The following is a 20,299-nucleotide window of genomic DNA, read 5'->3' as shown; positions in this document are numbered from 1 at the left end:
TGACTGTAGTTAGCTAAAAGTAAGTTAGATGGTTGAAATGGGCTAGTTTATTAGCCTATAACAGCCTAAAGAATAAACAGTTTATATAATTAGCTAAAACCCATGGATAAACAACTGAACTAGTTTGCTCAGAGTCAGGTAGCCTAAATGGTTCATGTAGTTATCTAAAAATAATGGATAAACAGATCGATTAGTTGCTAAATATAAGGATTAATAGTTATCCAACTTTAAACAGATGAAACGTTTAGTCTAACATCAGAATAAAAGTTGGATAAATGGTGGAAATGAGTTTAAACTAAAAGGCTTTAAACATTATACATAGTAAACTGAAAGTATTAGAGAAATGGTTGAAATGGCTCAAAGTTAACAGTTGATATATCTATCTATCTATCTATATCTATATCTATATCTATATATATATATATATATATATATATATATATATATATATATATATATATGAAGTAAGAGTGGTCTAAAGGGTTAAAAATATTTAGCTGATGGTATCCGAAATGGTTGAAATGCCCAGCTGCTGCCACTCCAAGTGATAGGCTGCATATCGGTATTTAGGTTGCATTTGGACTACTAACTATTGACTGTTCAATCGAAGGGAAACAACTAAAGTAAATGTATGTTTATAGTATGCTACAGAGGAGGATTAGAGCCACATAAAAAGTATTTGAGGTCTGACTTTTTTGTAAGAAGTCTGAGAAAAGTCAGAATTCTGACTTATAAGTGAGAACTCCAATTCATGTTTTCACATTTGGCCTTAATCCTCTTCTGCATCTTAGTAATAAATAACATCCACATTAAAATAAGTCAAAATAAACACATTGAGTGCATGATGGGTGGTGTCATGGAAAGCATGGCCTACTTGAGGATATAAAAGTGGAAAAAAAGGATCTATGATGAGAGCAGTCCAAACTAGTTTTCAGCCGAAGTATTTTCAGAAGCAAATGTCTCCACCATCTTAAAGGTCATTATACTTTGTCGTTGTAGTTGCTATAGCTGCTTGTCTCATGCCAAACTGCAACTTACTTGCCATTTCTTCATAACATCCACTCCTGCCTTGAATTTTAAATTTAAACACCGCCGTGTGCCATCCTCACCTTTGCTTCAGATGTGGGTTCCAGGTAACACAGACGGTTTCCGAGTCCCTCAGCGGCCAGGCAGAACTTGCGATGCTCCTTCTGGATGGTGGCCACACACTGGAGCACCACCTCGTCATCCTGCCAGGAGAAGAGAGGAGCGTTTAAAGCCAAAAATGTTTGACAGTGACCTATCCAAAATAAACAAGGCCAGACAGGAAGGAAATAATCTATATTGGCTCCGTTTGGTTGCTTCTCGCACTTCCCTTCCTTACTTGGAATCAAAATATACAAACGGATATTTGACAGCTAGGAAAACTTAGATTTTGCTGCATGGGGTTCGGGCTGACTGTTGAGGAAAATCGGTTAAAGGAAACGCAGGGAAATATGTTGTTGCCAAATTAGAACGAACAAGCATTTCAGCAGCAGAAAAGTAAACAACAAAAACTATATGAATCAATAGCAGTGACGGCAAAGCACCTTTGAGTAATATCATTTCTAAACCTTTGATATCTCTGTGGGAGACAGGAAAACCTCGATTCAATCAGCGCAACCAATAAATGAACATCTGTATCTGTCAGGGTCGAGAGGGTCGGGCTCTATTTGGCAACACACACACACACACACACACACACAGATATTGATTTGTTTGTGTACTACAAGTGTGTGTCTGAGAGTGTGTGTGTGCGCGTCTCCTGCCAGCTCACGTCCCACACTAATCTGAGCTGATGGTTGCCATGGTTCTGGCTCCCACCTCCTTCACAGCAGTATTAATTCAATAGAGTTAGATACAGGCTGCACAGCACCCACAGACTCAGGAGGCGAGAGAACAGACCCTGACAATATTTCAGAAACAAATGGCACCCTGGACCCAAAAACGAGAAAAATTTAGCGCGAATGCAAAGTCCCCGCATGGTCAGACTTGTGTGAAAGAAATCATTTGAGAGGGTTTTTCCTGCATACTGCCATCTCCTGTGTCCAAAAATAAAGAGAAAATGAAAGTGTCTAATTTGTGATTTCGCACTGCTGTACAGGTGGAAATGAGATGGAAAACAGGAGAAAAGGTGTCAAGCAAAAATCCAGAACAGGTTTTTCTGCTCTTCCAGCAGATGTAGAAGTTCAAACAGACGTCGTAGGAGGCCTAAAGTTGATCTATTCGCTTCATATTTAGTGTGAGCTGTTCCATAATGTGTTGGTTTATATATGTGGGAGGTGTTCACAGTCAAAAAAAGATACTGACTGGACTGTCTCGTCTCTTGACAATAACACACACATTGAATTCATTAACTGAGCAGCACAAAGCTGTAAAATCCTACACAATAAATGATTCCCTTGCAGACCTAGAACAATTTCTGGTGCGCCTGACCCTCCTGTATTTATTTTGTACTTCCTACCCTGTTTTAGCGGTCAGCGTCGAGTGCCTTACATCATTTGATTCAGGAGAACCTTCAATCTTGGTCTGGCTCATTTAAAAGTCCAATACGCAGGTTTGGGGAAGAAATCTTAATCAGAAGAGAAAGCTCTTCATTGACTGATGTTTTATGCCTAAAGAAACTAAATACACAAACTCTCATGCTGTTTTACTTTGTTTATATGTGGCGGACCCTGCCACCTTTCTAGCTTCAAACAGTGTTCTGGGGACCTTACTTGTTTCTCTCTGTTACCAGACGAGGCACTCGAGAGCATGCACAAAGTCACATTCTTTTGGACTAGCGACTATCCTTCACAAAGAAATCAACTGTCCAGCAGCATTAAACAACTAAAACAAAATCATCCAAAGGCATGTATAGGCAACCAAGAGAGGTGGGGAAGGTCTCATTTTTCATGTCATATTACAGTAAGCTCACATATTGCCAATAAAAAAAAAGGGTTAAAACATGTAAATTGCTCAAATTTTTCACACAGAGCCCCTTTTTGCTTTGTCTGAGAATGGATGATTTTCTAAATCTTGTGTATTTTGACAGAGCCTCAGGAAGTTTAGGGTTGTTTTTTTTTTTATTAAAAAATGTACTTGGATTCTTTGGATTATGTATATTTCCACTATTCTCAAACTGTGGGAATAGTGAGTATGCAAACTCCCTGTAGTGGTACCCTGAGGAATCCAAGAAATATGTTTCAAAGTGAAATAAGTTAATAACGAAACGTTTAATACTATCAGAATTTATAGTTGGACTACTTCAACTGAATTGTAATTTTAAATGGTTAAAAAGTGTGCATGAAATCAAAAATTCATGCATGATGTGTGCGCATAAGCGAGCTAAAAACTTATGATGGCAAGATAGTCAGCAGAGGTTCAAAGAAAGGTTCAAACACACTTCAAACGTGGCTCCAAAGGGGAACTATCGAGATGAGGAGTGCAGAACAGGAGGAGAATATTTCAAGCAGCCCTGTTGAAACTGCCGGACCTTAGAGAGCCTGATATTTTCTGAGGCGGTACACAGTGTTAAAAGTTTGAGAAACACTTCTATATTTCATTTACTGACCATGTAGAAGTGCCCAAAAAAGTTCAAAGATTAATTACAAAAGTGATTCAATCATAACAGAGGACACTGAAGCAAAAGTGAAATATAATATCCGCTGAACATGAAGAACAAAAGTAGCTTGGGGACAATCAATGCCGGTTGGCCCAGAGGAAGAAACTACATGGGTTTCCTTGAAGAATCAATACTTGAGAATGAAAAAGCTGAGAAACTCTTCTTTACATGAGTTTTCAAAGTATGTGGATATTATCGGTTCAAAAGTTATTAAACCTTTCAGAACAAAAGCTATTTTTAGCTGCCTGAGGCTGTCTAGGTCTTTGAGGGTTACGGGTAAAATATGTTAAACATCAACTCACTATACAGATTATGATCTCTGTCTCATAGATGTGATCAATATAATGCCACGGAAACATCGCCGGAAGAGAAAAATGTGACTGAAATTGATGAATAAACAAATTATGGTCAAAGGGGCATGTAGTGATTTATACAGCAGCTAATTAGCACTGAAGCCAATTAGAGCACATCCAACAGAAAGGCAAAGTGTGTGGGTCTTTGAAGTGTATTAACAGCCATATTGAGGATATGCTTTGGTCAGTTTATGCTGCAGGGTAATAAATATAAGTAATAAAGAGTTAAATGTCAAGGCGAAGTGAAAGAGAGGCCGAGCTGGCACGGCAGTCCATTCCAGAAGCGTTTTAAATACCCCACGACTCGACTTTGGGCTTCAGGGAGGTGATTACTGATAGTAGAAAACATCAATATTGGCTCCGAATCGCTGCTGCTGCTGCTGCTTTCTGGGTCGTTGTGTGATGGAGGAAACACAGCTTGTTGTTTCAGGCTACAGACAGGGAAACTCAATATGGCCACAGGGTGACCGAAGACTTGTCACCTCTTTAAAATCGAGTAAATGCGACTCTTTCTCTTCAGCTGTTTGGGATTCTGGTGGCCTTATGAAACCAACCAGGCTGGAAACATTAGCGACACGCTATGAGTGCATGTAGTATGCTTTTCTTTAAGGCAACAGGTGATTTTTAGTGCCACATTTGTCTGTAAATGTGACTTATTTTATGGTATGTTTTATGGAAAATCCTCGAGAGCAGCGATTAGATCCAACACTCAAACGCTACACTGAAAGCCAGGCAATGATTCATGCATACTTGAATTTGTTCTGAGTTGACAAGCACACCGAAAGGCTCAGAAACACAGAAATTGATTTTTGCCCTCTTTGATAGTGCAGCTTCAGAAGCAGAAGTGGTCAGAGTTGCACTGGGATCAAAACTCTGCATAGACTGGATGCCATCCAGTCATCTGAGCAGAGTGAAGCAACGGGAGGAAGAGCAGAATGGATGATAATGCCAACATGGCTCTAAATAAATACAACCACAGGAGACACTGGGTTTAATGTCAAGGATATATACATGGTGGACGTCCTCCTATAAAAATCCAATCGCTATGATCGGATCTCAAAATCTAACGAAATAGCAATGCGTCGCCACGGCCAAGACGCTTTCCCCAAGACACTTTCTGTCTCTCTCTGTACCCCTGACTTGATCGCTAGCCAGAGAATCTGGTGAATCTGAGGCAAAGTGATCCTCGCAGCAGCAGTGTGACCATCTGCTAGACAGCTAAAGAGCAGCATCAGTACTATGTATAGGGCCCTGGCCTGCAGCGGGAGGAGTCAAGCGAGGGGTTGGGTGGCTGCTTTACCCAGCTTCCAAGTGTAGAGCGGGAACTTGACCCTGCCCTCTCCCAACCCGACCCCACCCGTCCTCGCCACCCCTCGATATCCCTCTGGATCCTGCAGATTTGAGACTTCTCTGCTTTAGAAAACAAATGAAAGTTTGTCACTCTTGGATCTTCGGTTAGACGACCGCTGGCACCGTTGTCTCAACGGACCCTCAGTGTTTCCCCACTCTTCACTTCCTTTCTTCCTCTACTTCGCTCACCAAGCAGCCAAGCCGCTGTGCGCCATTACAGACAGCGACAGGTGTGTGCGTGCGTGTGTGTGTGCGAGCTGCCCGATGCATCCACCAACCGAAACCCGAGAGCTACAGATGCTCCGGCGTGCCAAATAAACTCCCGCAAACTCACCCGGCGCTGCCACCAATGTGAACTTGAGAAAAGGTGAATCTGTTCAATCCCTCAGCGCTGCTATTTTCACACTCATGCTTTGCACATGCTCAGTGGAGATCAACAGGCAGACTTACACAGGGGGGAAAAAGGCAGACAGAAGCGGGTTTAAAAAGTGAAGGGAATTAAGAAACTTCCAGCACGTTTGTCTCCTTGTTCACACTGTCTCAGTGTGTAGTCTGTCTCAATTGCTGTGACCGCTCAGGCGTCGTGTTTCTCATAAATGTCAGGCAGGGTGCTAAGTACAGGTTGAGCTACGTGTTTTAGTGAAGCTTAGCTAACAGCATGGAGACCAAAGTAGATACAGTGTAGATGTGTGAGAACTACAACCTGATAAGCCAGAGAAGGGCTGAAGTTGGTGTGTATCAGAGCACCGGTTCTGAATCAGGGATAGAGCTTGCATCAAAAACATTGTGAAATAGTCATGAAAGCATCACAGCTAAGACACTTCTGGAGAATCTCTGCACTCGAGTCATCTGCCAAGCACCTGACTATGAATAATTAAGTTATTATTCACAGTGTTCCAACCTTACGCTGAATTTTTAAAACCCCGTCGAGCTGAAGGAAATGGGAGGAAATAGTGACAGTGTGAAAAAATGATTAGCAGCTGCGGAGAACCTGACGAAGAGCAGCCGCAGTGAAAAATAGAACAAAACAGAAACAGACGAGGGTGTAAACAAGAAACAGGAAGAGAGACAGAGAGGAAGACTGAGGATTTGTTTTTAGCTCTACAGTTAGTGTTTCTAGTCCATGTCCGAGCTATATCAGGTTTGACTCCAGACACAGTCAGCTGCATTGATTGCACCTGCAGCTACTTCATATTTTTTATCAGCCCAAACAGAAACAGGGATGAAACAGACCTCTATTTATATGCTGGGTATTTGGTAGTGATGTCTGATTGGCTCCAAAAATAGCTTTAAAAAAAAAATCTGAAAATCTCTATTCAGGAGGCTCATTTATAAAAATGTTCTTAGATTTTGTACTTTAACTTCATCTTAAGATAATTTCAGACGATGTGCTTATAAAAAAAAGGTGCAATATGTAAGAATTGGCCACCTGTTGAATTCATACTCAAAACAAAAAAGGGGGCAGCATCATGTTGACATAATGTCAAAAGGGTTATTCCGTCACATTCTGCTGATAATGTTTTAAACAAAAGTTCTTCAATACTGCACCTTTAAATTTGATTCATAAAAGATCTTGAACATAAAAAACTTGGGTCAAAGGTGCACCATGTAGGAAGAAATGTTAATCAGAAGAGAAAGATCTTCATTGACTGATTTTTTTTATGCATAAACAAACTAAATAAACAAACTTTGTTTTCATGACTGAATGAACAAACTGACCTTAAAAGGACAACACAATTTCATACTATATTACTTTGTTTATATTTGGCGGACCCTGCCACCTTTCTAGCTTCAAACAGTGTTCTGGGACCTTGTTTTCCTCTGAGAACAGCTTGTTTATTCACTTATGGAAAATATAAATATTTCTGAGTTTCTATTATTACCAAATTAATATTGTTAATATTCTAGTTTGAATTGTGCCCCTTTGAGCAGGTTTTAAGAATCCTGTTTGTAACTTGCGCACGTGTGATCTAAAAATCTCAAATCAGCTTCTACTGACAGCTCCTGCATTGCGATTTCTCCTTTGACAATGCAGCAAAAATCCGGGCGATGATAGAGGAGACTGACGCACACATTATTTGCTGGACTAAACAGTGGGTTGACGAACATACACGAACACGTAGCTTGGAGTGTGTCGCTGCTGCACATTGTCCAATAAGCTCATGCAAAGTTCACAGTCTTGGAGGCTTCCCAAACTGGAATATCACTTGAGTCGAGTCTAGACTTCGCTCGGAGATGAGATAATTTCTGCATTAAAGTAAGGATTTAATATCGACTAATTATCCATGCTTTTCTGCTTCAGTCATGCTTGAGATCAAAAATGATCAAAAGTGACTTGACTGCAGGAATCATGAGGCGGTTCTGTTGCTCTAAAATCCATATCAGCCTTCATTTTATTGCTCCTTCTCTCTGACAACATTTCTGTAACTTCCTTAAAAAGGTTTGAAGCAAATGCCAGTCTTTTATATAAGTCATGAATAAGATTTGTTACAGTTGTGTCACTGGCCGCTCAATATGTTTTTACACAAAGTCAGAAAACTAATTTAAAAAGCTTCAGTAAATGCAGTGAATGAATAAATGGCACGAAGACAAAACTGAACACAAAAAGTAATGAGCATTTCTTTGTGGGGCTAAAAAATAAAAGCCTACAAGTCACTACTCAGTGATTAAGAACAGTGTAGGCAGACGTGGAAAAGCTGGAAAATGTAAACCACTGTTTCCGTCTTGGTCATTGACAGTAACAGACTATAGTTAGTTGAGTAGGCAGCAGCAGCAGCAGCAGCAGCAGCAGCTCCACTGGGCTTTCCATCACATCTGATTAATGAGATGTTTAAATGAACGAGACTTCTCTTAACCAAACAGCCATTCAGCTCCACAGTACAAACAATGAAGCTGCAGTGTCAGCAGAAAATGACCATTCTGTGTATTAAAAAAAAACAACCTTATTACAGGATGTTTAATGACATTAATGTGTGTTTTTCCTGGATGCAAATGAGACACATTAGGAACCTGCCAACACCCTCCTACATTTTCCTACAAATCTCCCGATTTCATAGTGATACAAATCAAATGGCTCAGTTTGCAGCTGAAAATGGATGAAATAGGCTCCAAGAAGAAGAAATATGGTTCCTTATTTAGGTCCAACTTGAACACTGTTTCCACATTCACATTCATAATCAGTGTGCAGGGCGGATTCAAACATCTGGACGCAAGATTTGCGACTTTCCCCTTTATTGACATTCTTTTTTGTTCATTTATTTTACTGTGAGCTATAAATTTAACATGAGTTAAAAGTCATTTCACTTTCACAGCCTTGCATTTATTCTGTTAGTCCGTTGTGTAGGGTTGTGTGGGGGCCGAGGCGTTGAGGGTAGATTATTTGCCGATATCTCAGAAAAACATCCTCTTTTTCACAGCCTTACGTTGGCGGGTATGAAAGCCACAGTCGTCTTTGCAGAATTGTTTTAGTAAAAGTTGGCAGATGTCTACTTGCCTTTTAAGAAACACTCACTCACATTTCTTTCCTGTTTTCATATATAATTATTGCCCTGGAAGTACAGTATTTAAAAAAAAAGCATCACAAAAGTAATTTTGACCTTTCTGCAGGTGATCACAGCCTGTCTGACTTTACACAGAGTTTTGTTACTGAAGATGCATTTAAACATCACGCGGTCACTGTCACACGTCATGTTCCGACATATGCGTATGCAGAATGTGTGTAGGTGTACATACGCGTGTCTGAGACGACATCATAGGTCAAAATTAATAATGCACCGCACAGCCGAGCTCTATGTTAAGGGAAAAAATGAGATAAAATTCTGCAGTCAAGCGAGTTTTGCCCCACAGTACACTGCCATGGATCACAGACTCCAAGATTTATATGGTGTTCCTATAACAAATTGGATTTTCTTGGCTTAGTTTGTATGCATATTGCTTTAGAGCAGCTTCAAATAATAGAGGCCCCCATGCGTGCAAGGCCGAGGCGTCAGCCTCAGCAGAAGTGCTGAGAAATGGAGGGCCTCCAGTCAGGGACGAGGCTGGAGCCTCTGTAAAGTCCATCATCCTGTCTGATGAGACAGAGCGGACACAGGCAAGAGTGTGTGTATGTGTGTGTGTGTGTGTGTGTGGCTGTGAGGTGAAAACAGGCTGAAAGAGAATGAAGAGATCAGGTGTAGTGAGGACATTCACCTGAAGCCAACTTAAGTCTTCTTTTCTCCCTCTAAGCTCTCAGCTCCTGACCAAGGCCTACACTTATTTTACCCTCCATCCTGTCAGCTCTGTGTGCGCCAAATTTGATGCAAACATTAGATGATTTTTTTAGCTCTAATGCTACAAAAGCCTCAGAGGACAGCAGCGTGATAAGGCAAGCACTTTCTCTTCTGAATGGATTTCACAGAGTTCAAATATTCATTGCTCAGACAGACCAAATAGCTACGGGTCAATAGAGGTCGCAACACAAGATAAATTCAACGAGCATCTAAGTGTTTCACAATACATCAGAAGCAGTCTGTGACAAGGTAAACCTCCCTCCATACAAGGGCTGGAAACAGTTTCCAAATCCATCAGGCTACACGATGTCATCTCGAGACTGCAGCTGCCACGGTTGGATGCACACGGCAAATAGAAAATGGTATATCTAGGATGTCGGTGGTCTTACTGAAAAACTAAAGATAAGGGACTTGTTAGCAAAATGACAAATAAAATCATGTTAACTCAAAGTGAAACACCCTTAAGTCCTATCTTGTCAGAAAATAAGTGAAATGAGATCAGTAATTCAAGCACTGGAGTTTTCTTCGCATCAAACACTGAAAATTGGGTTTGGAAGTAATTCAGGTCTTGATCCCCCTTTTAATTACTATGATGTGCCCTTGAGCATGGCACTTCACAGCCAAATGCACCACCTGAGCTCTTCATTGACTACAGTATATAGCAAGGCATTCCTTTAAAAGAGCTTTAATGCTAATCAAACTTGGCTACAATTGTCTGGCTGTCTGGCCTCCGACTTCAATGTTTTGGCTGACTTTCTCCACTCTCATTGCGCCATTTTATACAAAAAAACCCCTCTAAAAACCAACTGTTAACAGACAGATACAGTTAGCAACAAGCTGGTGAACATAATGGAGCATTGAGCAGCTAAAAAGTCAAATATCTCCCTCAGGAGTTGCATTTGACAGGTGGACAGAGCCGCGACTAAAATTGAAAGAATATATTGCTCCATAACTTCTGGATGTGTAAATAAGTAGCTGTCAATAAGACAAGTTTATTATATAAATAAAATGTTCCTGACTAAATAAGCAACAATCTACAGTTTAAAAAGGAAATTATGTTTAGGTAGAACTTATTAAGCGGGTGAAACTCATGAGTTTTTGCTTCAACACGTAACATGTTGAAAGAGTGTTAGTTTACAGAGTTACAGCACCACTTTTACTGCCCCACATTAGAGAAACAGTGACTGGCCGGTTACTAACCAAGTCGCAGGGAGATCTGTCTGAACGGGAGCGGGGCCAAGCGTAATTGCCAGAGCAAATGAAACATGAGCTTGCAGATTCATCTGGTTCCCAAACTAAGACAACGCACCAACTGTTCTCTGATTCAAATGTTGCTAAACTCTGATTAGTGCATGGAAGTAAGTGACATCAGCAACATTTCCAACTGAGGGTTGCCCAACTTCAAATCAGCAAAAAGGGCACAAATGGAAAAGGAAATGAATTTCTCATGTGAAGCAAGACAAGAAAAGTAGTGTCCCATTACACACAGTAAGAAGCTGAGCGAGGAAATCCATATTCAGGCCCTTTGAGGTGGATTACAATAGCCTATGAAAAATGCTAAATGGCCTTAAGGGAGAAAACAATTACGGAGACAGAGCTGACAACAAACTGAACCATGTTGGAATTAAATGAAAATGAACCGAGTGACCTGAGGGACACTCAAAACGGTAAGAAGCTCACCGTCTGCACCTTCTCCAGTCCCTGGTTGATTAATGAAGCTAATTATTTGGGTTGAGAGTCCACTCGCACTGCTGCAGCTGCTCTTGCTGGGATTTTACTGCCATCTTTGCTGCGACCACCACAGAAAGGTACAGCACAATCGCTCCTGCTTAAACTGAAATATCAATATCAAGTTAAGTCAATTAGTATCTTTGGTTGTGGTATTTAGCTCGATGCAGACAGTATGAAAAGATGCTGTTCATTAAGTGCATTTCAGGCCAATAATTCAAAAGGAGGTATTGATTTCAATTGTATAATGTTTTGCTAATTAAATCAGTTGTGAGACAGTGAAAAACAGGCCAAGGTCGAGGCAACATGATCCACATGCAAAGCAGAGAAATATGTAGCAGTAGGTCACTTATATGCTTAATATTGCAGGCTAACATTTTATATTTCAGGTGAAGAGTTTTAGCCTCCTGAAAAAAGAGAATTTTAGGAGTGAATACTCTCAAACAGCCTGCAGGTGAAGCCACACACTGGCCAAAATGACAAAGGGCCTTGTCTCACCACTTCCATAATTTATGGGTGTTTCACAAGCTTCAAGACAACAGTTCAAGGCTGAAGACAGAACAATGCAAAAATAAGACAGCATTTGTTTTTGGGAAACAAAAGAGCTGAGTGACAGAGAGCTTTTCTCCATGCAAGAGCAGCCAAAGATTAATAAAACTATTAAAGTTCTTATGCTCTTCTAAACCCCTTAAAAAAGCTGTTTTTTTACAAATCTTACAACTCCAAACAAAATTGTCAGAAACGTCAGCTTAAATGATCAATTAGTCCGTTATTTAACTAAACGGGGCCACTTATGTCAAACCAATCACATCTCATTTCCAGATTAAAAGCATGAGAGATGCTTTAGTGAGGTAAGGTCCTGCCACCTTCCACATCAAGGTTGTGTAAATGATGGGGATGGCAGCAGCCGGCAGACTCGACGTCCTTCAGTACTGATGACTGGAAGAGAGCCGGAGCTGCCAAAGAACACACTGTTGCTCTGCCATCACAGCCCGCCCAATCAATACAGAGGAAATCCTTCTCATTCAATTTGAATCAAGCCGGGGGGAGGTTCACCCGAGGCTGCAGGACGATGCTGCCTCTCTCTCTCTCTCTCTCTCTCTCTCTCTCTGTCCAACTCTCACTGAGGAGGCAAACTTTGCAAGGGCATCAGCGAGTGCAATATAGGAAATGCAGCCTACAGTGCTGGAACGATGACTCAATGACAATGAGATGGTATAGATTTCCTTTTCACAAGGAAATTACGAGTCCATTGTGATCCCGTCTTTGTACTATTCCAGGTTGTGTCTGCAGGGTTCAGCATGCTCGAGCCGTCAATCAAAACAAGCCACATGCATACATTCATTCATCCACAGGGAATTCTTCATCTCAGACTTGATATTAAACTATTTTTATAGACTTTGGGAGACATGAGATGCTGTCAAGTTGATATTTTTCTATCATTCGTACTGAACATTATCACCCAGAACTTCACAGTTATTGATTCTCATGTGATGAAACCAAAAGCAACAGAAAAGCTATTAAATAGAAGTTTAAGTGAGATTGTTTTGTCCTGTTTCCACGGGCAAGAATAAACTTTAAAGTTGAACTTTAAAGTAACCGAATGCAACTTTCCTGCAGAAAGATAGCCGATTGTTGAGTCTCATCCTCAGGTCGTGAAATATTGATGCATTGGGTTGGCAGCCCGGGCCGGACGCCAACTCAAGATGTCAGTTTTTGACAAACTGGGGATGAGTTAGTTATATTTTCTTTGAGCCAGTGGTTCTCAAACTTTTCTGTCATGGCTCTTTTCAGAAACGAAAATAGTTCATGCCCTCACCCCACAAATTTCATCAAATCATAAACAATAAGTGGGGAAGCAACTAAAAAGGACCCAAGTTGGATCTATATTATTCCGTGTCATCCACCCCCCCAACCCCCATTTTAAAGCAACATTGCGTAACTATTTTACCTTAAAGTATCAGCTTCACAATCATCTTGATGGTACAGTGTTTTGTAAAAGGGTGAATGGTGTCTCTGTCTCAGCCACTCCGCCCCACATCACTTCTGCACTATGTAACTTCAGCGAGAGGGTAGGATCACAGCGTTACATACATGTTTACTACAACAACTTTCAACACATAGTATGTTAAGACGTAATGAGTTTTGTTTGAAAAAAAATCCTACATAATGTTGCTTTAAAAACTGATTAAAGCCAACATGGACAAGAAATGAAACATCTACAATTCCATAACAAAAGAACATCCCACAAACAAAACAAGAACGGCTGCGGAAAAAAAAACACCTTGGGGTGAGATTATTTTGTCAAGCACGACATTTTTTTCCTAAAATATAATTTGTCTGAGACAGGATTGTCAACAAAGACCATTATCAAACCATTAGGCCTTGCTGGTTTTGTCTTTCTGCTTATCTTTCTTCATTATTTCATTGCAAGTCTCAACACAGTGCTTCCAGACAATCTAACACCTGCAGAAAGAAAAAACACCCATTTTCACTCACACCTGACCCCACTCTTTCATACCTCGACAACTTTTCAGCAGATTACATCATTCATACGATCTCACTCGTCGTCCCCTGGTACTGGTTTGCAAAATCTATGATGTGGAACAGTTTGAACAACCATTCAACTACAGATTACCACTGTTAAATACCCGCAAAATGTGCTTCTGGCAATCTCCACGCATGACACAGTTACTGGATGTACTGTCTGTGATAAACAGTGAGGCCATCTGTTAAAACTCACATAAAACGCTAAGCAGCAAGGTATTCAACTAACATCAAACTAAACTAACAACCAACATAAACAATCTGAATAGATAGTCATATCTGTCAGTGCCAAGCACACTAGAAATCTTCCAAGTTGCACCACACTATTTTAGTGCTACACTTGTTGCGCTCCATTTCAAAGCTCAGTGACACTTGTCCATTACTTTGACATATTAAGCTTTACAAAATGTTGTATATGACCTTGTGGTATCAAGCGTTTCATTTCCAAATGCTACTTTATCCCTATAAAAATGGTGTTAAAGTGTCACTGGTCTGGTGCTGCCCTGACTTGAGCGCTGGCCCTGGGGTAGGTTAGTGCCAGGGGAGCAGAGCTGTATGTGCTGTGGAAGCATCATCTTTAAAAAGGCTAAATTTAAACCCCCAGAGTCCTCGCCTTGGTATGCAGAAGGCTTCCAGAACAACATAAACTCCAAATAAGCCCAGAAGAGCTAGGCTACTCATGAACTGCAAGGCTTGCTCACCTGGTTTTAAAAAGGTGTAAACAGTGGCTCACCTGGGCTGCTTAGTTGAAATTAAGCTTATACTATTTACAGCTATAAATCATATCTCTATAAAGTTTAGAAAAACGATAATAAGCCTCCATTGACCTTTAGCTTAACTTTACCGCAGCTAAGCCTGTCAAGCTCGTTATTCTCGCGCAGCAAAAGGTATGTAGTTTACACTGACAATGGTGGGAATTTTATGACCCAAAATTCTCAATAATTTTAGAAAAAATTAGACAGAGGAAAACAAAACCAGACTCATTTTTAGCTGGCAACAGTCAATTTTGTCGGCAACTTTCTCAAACAGATTTCATCAGCTGTAGCTAGCTAGCTAATTAAGCTAACGTCAGTTGCATCAGCTGGTTGAAAAAGCTGTCTACAGCGGATTTTTTAAATGTTTTTAGCCAACTCTACTCGTACCTCTTAATATGAACTTGATGGCCACATCCATCATATCGTGCTTCAAGAGTGAGGACAGTGCTAACCTTTCTCAGACAAAAAGCAGAGAAACAGCATTGTTCTTCTATTTAAGTGTGGAGCTCGTTGGTCCTCGACTTTAACGTATAGAAAGAGAAAATGTGATCAGAACATATTTAATTTTAGCATAAGCTACACCGTTTGGCTCCTTAGCTAGGCTAGCTTAGTTGTTCATTCAGTATTTTCACTTAAAATGTCAAAAACAAGGCTGTTAGGATGAGGACTAACCCATCAGAACCATCTCAATTAACACTATTTTGGTAATTGCTGGATTGTACATTTCCCCAAATCCAGCAAGGGCAGGACAAGGGTGCTAGCGTTAGTCTACCCTAAATTCAAATAGGCCTAGCTCATCATTCAGGACCGGGCTCAACACTGTGGGGAAATATTATGTTACAAAGTGGATGTGCAAGTCATGAACAAGGCTTTTCTAAATGTAATCTGTAAAGTGAGACCTGCTTAGTTGATTATATGCTCATTTTAGCTTCAGACGTGGGCTAAGGCTTCATTTCTAGGTCTATAAGTAGCCTAGCAAATTAGTTAGCCAGACATGCTAACGTAGCCAACACCAGGGCAAACAAACACTGTTTAATCCATTCCTTCCACTTTTTAAAAAAGATTATTGACATTAAAAAAACAGTCACAGAACAAAAACAATTCAAATCAAACTGAAACAGACAACACATAATTAGCCTGTCATCAACAACCTGATAAGAAGCAACTTTCAGCAATGTAAAAAAGGAAGGGAAGGCTAGATCCGACTCCGTGTACACAAATTAATGTCACTAATAGCAAACTTTAACTCAAATTAAAGTGTATATTACACATAATACCCTTTTATTGTACTCCTCATAAATTAAATCAGTTATGTTAACAAAGGACGTCCATATTTCACCCCTCTTAAGGACACAGACTTTGAAATATAGCCATTATTGATGATCTAGCACCATTATATAATACTCTAACATAATTAACCGAGGTTTAAAAGACCTAAACTAAAATCCAAAACATGACAGACCTAGCATGCCTCGTTATGGCTTCTACACTATGACTGGAGAAGTCATTTTTTAGCTAGACCAAAAAAAAGAAAGAAATTCTACAGTTTCCAATGAAACCTGACATTCACCTGACAATGACAAAGTACTCTGGTGTCATTTCATTGAAGAACCAAGTTAATACCTCTTCTTCGTTTATCTTCTCACAGCAACACAATCAATAAGTAACGATACAACAAATAAAACGGGTGACTGCACATAATTATCTGATGGCGATGCAATTATCACAATGATCTTTTACCCCTGCAGTTAGCGGGCTGTGGAAATGACTTGCAAATGTTCTGATTGGACCATGAATAAAAGGCCAAAACAGCCTCCAGCAGTGCAGTGATCATTGTCTGAAGGCAAACTCCAAGATAAACAGTGCTATCTCTGCATGTGTGTACTGAACGGCCTTCCTGTCATTTTCACCCAGAGCTAAATCACTGGAGAGTTAACAAGCTGTCCACGAAAAGCAATTTGTAATCAGTAAGCACAGGATTTCAATGCAGTCTGAGTTTTGTGACATTTAATTTAAACCTTTGCCACCACCAACACAGACGGAGAGCTTCGGCGTGGGTATATAAAGTCACAGAGGGAACTGCGGTCTTCATCTCGCTGTAGAGGTGTAACTATTTTCCTCCTCTCGGTTGCTTTTCATTGCCGTTTCCTTTGATGGAGGAGCTCTCATCGCTGCCAGCTTTCCCAACGTTACACATCAACAGCGAGGTGAGACGGCGTCCGAGCGGAAATCAAATCACAATGTCTGGACCTGAGTCTGACAGTCGTATCCAATAACAGGGTGCTTAAACAATTTAATGTAAATATCTGCAAATTCCACCACAGAAACAACATTGCAATTGTAGTTCCTGACCAAATAAATGGAGCAATTTTGACTCCCTCCTCCACACAAGACACAACAGTTACACAGAGGCTTATACCATAATGTACAACAGATTGCAAAGTAGTGTATTTCAATTAGCACTCTTATTTTAAGGCTTGCTGTGGCTTACTGTGGACCCCCAGGGGAAGCCCCCTCACCCACCCACCCTCTCAAATCGCTGTTGTCATCAGATAACCAGGATGCCATTGTGACAGTAGAATCTGAGAGGCGTGGGTCAGCATATCAATGGCATCACAAATAGTAGGAGCTGTTAAGTACAGGGTCCCACATGCCACCAACAACAAGCCGAGCCCACAGGGGATTACATATAGATTAATACTACTGTATATATCAACATCCCAAAGCCATGACACTGTTGGACCTCCAGCCAAATGGACGTCAATCAAACCAAAATAAAGACAATGTCACTGAATGTTAATGAGAAGGACCGAACCAGCCTGTCTGCAAGTTTTAAATTTCATTGTCGTGAAAATCCAACCCAAAAAACCCAATAACGCCCAACAAGTTCTGGCTTTTGTCTTCAATGTAAATGGGGACAATTGGCATTCACTCCCGTGTCAAATAGCTCCGCAGTGGTCACAACTATTTATTGGCTCCAGCTCTAATTGGCTGTGAGGAAAACACCCGTGATGCCATGACGTGGGTTGAAGTTAAGGAGGTTGGTTTAGGACTTTTCTATCTGTCTGTCTCCAGGCACTGCTTGAACATCGTCCAGATGACAGAACCTGGCAGTGTGAGGGTTTACCTGTGTATAAAAGGCTGCTACTGATTCCCATTTATTTCTGTAGAGCATGAAAATCTATTAGCGCTCGAAGTATGTATTCATCACAGTTGAACAGGTGTCTGTTGACATATCTGATCGACGTTACGTTATTGTGGTAATGCAGTTCAAATAGGTCCCACGTGTAGGATTTAGGGACATCTAGCAGTGAGACTGCAGACTGCAACCAACTGAATACCCCTCGCCTCACCGTTCCCTATGCTGGGCACTAAAAATCCAAAAAAAACTAAAGGCTCTCTGAAGAGACGGCATTGATTTTGTCCACTCAGGGCTACTGTTGGGCGGACTTTGAGGAAGAGGATCCCTCTCATTCTAAAAAAAGTAACGAAAACATGTTTCAGGTGATTGAACACCAATGAAAACAGTCATTTCGATCCTCTGTATGTCCTGTACGTATGGCAGAGTTGACAATAAAGTTGACTTTGAGTTAGGAGGATAATATTTCATTTTTGCCAACAGAGCCCCCTAAATCTTACACACTGGACCTTTAATTCCTCACTGCATCAGTGCCACTTGTGGTTGACTGTGATGGATTTCACAACTCAAGAATGAAAGTCCCAAGTGTGGACTAAAGGTCTTCATATTGGGCAGAAATGAATGAATGGAAGTCAATGGTTGCTCGAGTGAAACACTGTAAATCCACTTTTTGTTTTTTTAAAAATCACAGCAGCGTTGTTTACAAAAACCACTGGTTCGACACTTGTAAAAACTAAATATCATTAAATCAGGCTACTTAATTGGACAGGAACAGATGTCAACCACTGAAAAAGTGACAACAAACTGGCATGACATGAGAAAAGTTGTGTTTTATAAATCCATGGTAGTAAAACATGAGGGGCAGGGAACTCCAGGAGTCCTGGATGAGGTTCAAGGTTCTCATAAACACTAGACATTACCTCAAGAACAACACACATTCACAGGACTGATCAAATAAAAGTGTTATTGAGGTGCAGGTGGTGTGAAAGCAGGTAGACATCCCTGCTGAGCATGTTGCCTGTGTCACAGCTCCTCATGCAACACCTGGGTCAAAGAGCTGCACGAGGCAACAGAGGAGGACGTGCGCCAGCCTCCACCGCCACAGATATTCCCACCGCACCAACATACAAGCTGTCATATCGTTTACAAAGATAAGTGCTGTGCATAACCACACAGAGCAGGGACACCGTGAGCAATCTGCGTCAAACAACTAAAATAGTCACCGCAGACTGGAGGGTGGGCTTATACGTGTGAGCGCAACTTAACTGAAACTCCTCTCCCCGGGGAGGACGATCCATACATCCACACAGCGCACAAACACAACAGGAGGATAAATAATAAACAGAAAGCGGTGGAGGGTGGAGGAGGAGGAGGAGGAGGAGAGGGTGTGGAGTCATTTCTGCCCTTGCACCAGAGTCTCATTGAGATTCCCCACATCAGGAGTCCTGTCGACAGGTGCGCCAAGCAACCTGCGCCAACTTCCACTCAAACATCATTCGTGCACACTCACAAAAAAAAGAGCCAGAATTGACATTTAAACTTCCCTCAGTGATCCACTTGTGAGCGGCTGATCTGGTTAATTGGCTGCGCCGCGTGCCGCCTCTGAAAGCGTTAATTGGGCGACAAGGAAGGAAGAAGCAGAAGAAGCGGATTTATGTTTACTTACAGTTCTCAAGAACTGGATCTCATCTTCCCCTTCTCCGCCCTCAGCCATGGCTGTGAAGGAGCCTGCTCAGACTCTGGAAGCCACCACTGACTGCCGGCAGAAACGCGATGCTGCTCCTCTCAAGCCGATATTAGCATGGAGCTCATCCACAGCCATATAGGGCAGCCCGGCCGAGCCCCCTCCCCTCCTCCTCCTCCTCCCCCTCTCCCACCTACCTACCCCCTCATCAAACCCTTCCTCCCCCTCCTCCCTCAGCAGCAGCAGCAGCAGTGCGGACCAGCAGACAGGGGCATCAGAGGGGGCGAGCTCCCCGGCGGTGGTGATGCTGCTGCCGGCGGCTGATGATGATGATGGTGGTGGTGGTGAAGCTCAGGAGCAACAGTACTTGGTTTTAAAATGCCTCTGCCGGCTGAGTCAGCAGTTTTGATCGGTTCCCTCCCTCAGTGTCGCATGGTGGTCAGACGGTAGACTTGAATGTAAAGTTATGAATGGCTCACCTCACCCTCCCTCACCCATTCACACACCTGACACTGCACACCTGTGTCACAAGTCTGCACGAAGTGATTTTACTGTACAGAAATATATGTTTCATCTTTGTTTTTAATAATGGGAGGTGGAATGTATTACTCACTTACTCTACTTAAAGGGGCACCATGTAAGTTTGGAGAAAAAAGTCAAACAATACAATATTACAATATTAATGAGGTGATAATACAAATTCAGAGATGTTTATTTTTCCCATAAGTGAAAATAAGGTCCCAGAACACTGTTTGAAGCTAGAGAGGTGGCAGGGTCCGCCACATATCTTTTATCTTCTGATTAGAATTTCTTCCCCAAAACTACATAGTGCACCTTTAAGTACAAATTTGAG

The 20,299-nt window shown here is 41.3% G+C and overlaps 1 protein-coding gene across 1 annotated transcript in view; it reads right to left on the bottom strand.

Moving 5' to 3' along the window:
* The window catches only part of ryr3 (ryanodine receptor 3), a 126,041-nt gene extending 106,512 nt beyond the window's left edge, over nt 1-19,529 (bottom strand). The window contains exons 1-2 of the mRNA XM_073492379.1: nt 19,429-19,529; nt 1,110-1,229 (exon numbers count right to left, since the gene is read on the bottom strand). Coding sequence (XP_073348480.1) covers nt 1,110-1,229; nt 19,429-19,476 — 168 coding nt within the window. The 5' untranslated portion in view covers nt 19,477-19,529. The remainder of the gene's footprint in view (nt 1-1,109; nt 1,230-19,428) is intronic.
* Nucleotides 19,530-20,299: the final 770 nt, after the last annotated feature.

Source organism: Pagrus major, chromosome 22 (assembly GCF_040436345.1).
Source record: "Pagrus major chromosome 22, Pma_NU_1.0".
Classification (NCBI taxonomy): Eukaryota; Metazoa; Chordata; class Actinopteri; order Spariformes; family Sparidae; genus Pagrus; species Pagrus major.
Note: the sequence above shows the minus strand (reverse complement) of the source record. Positions and strands in the feature narration are given on the sequence as shown.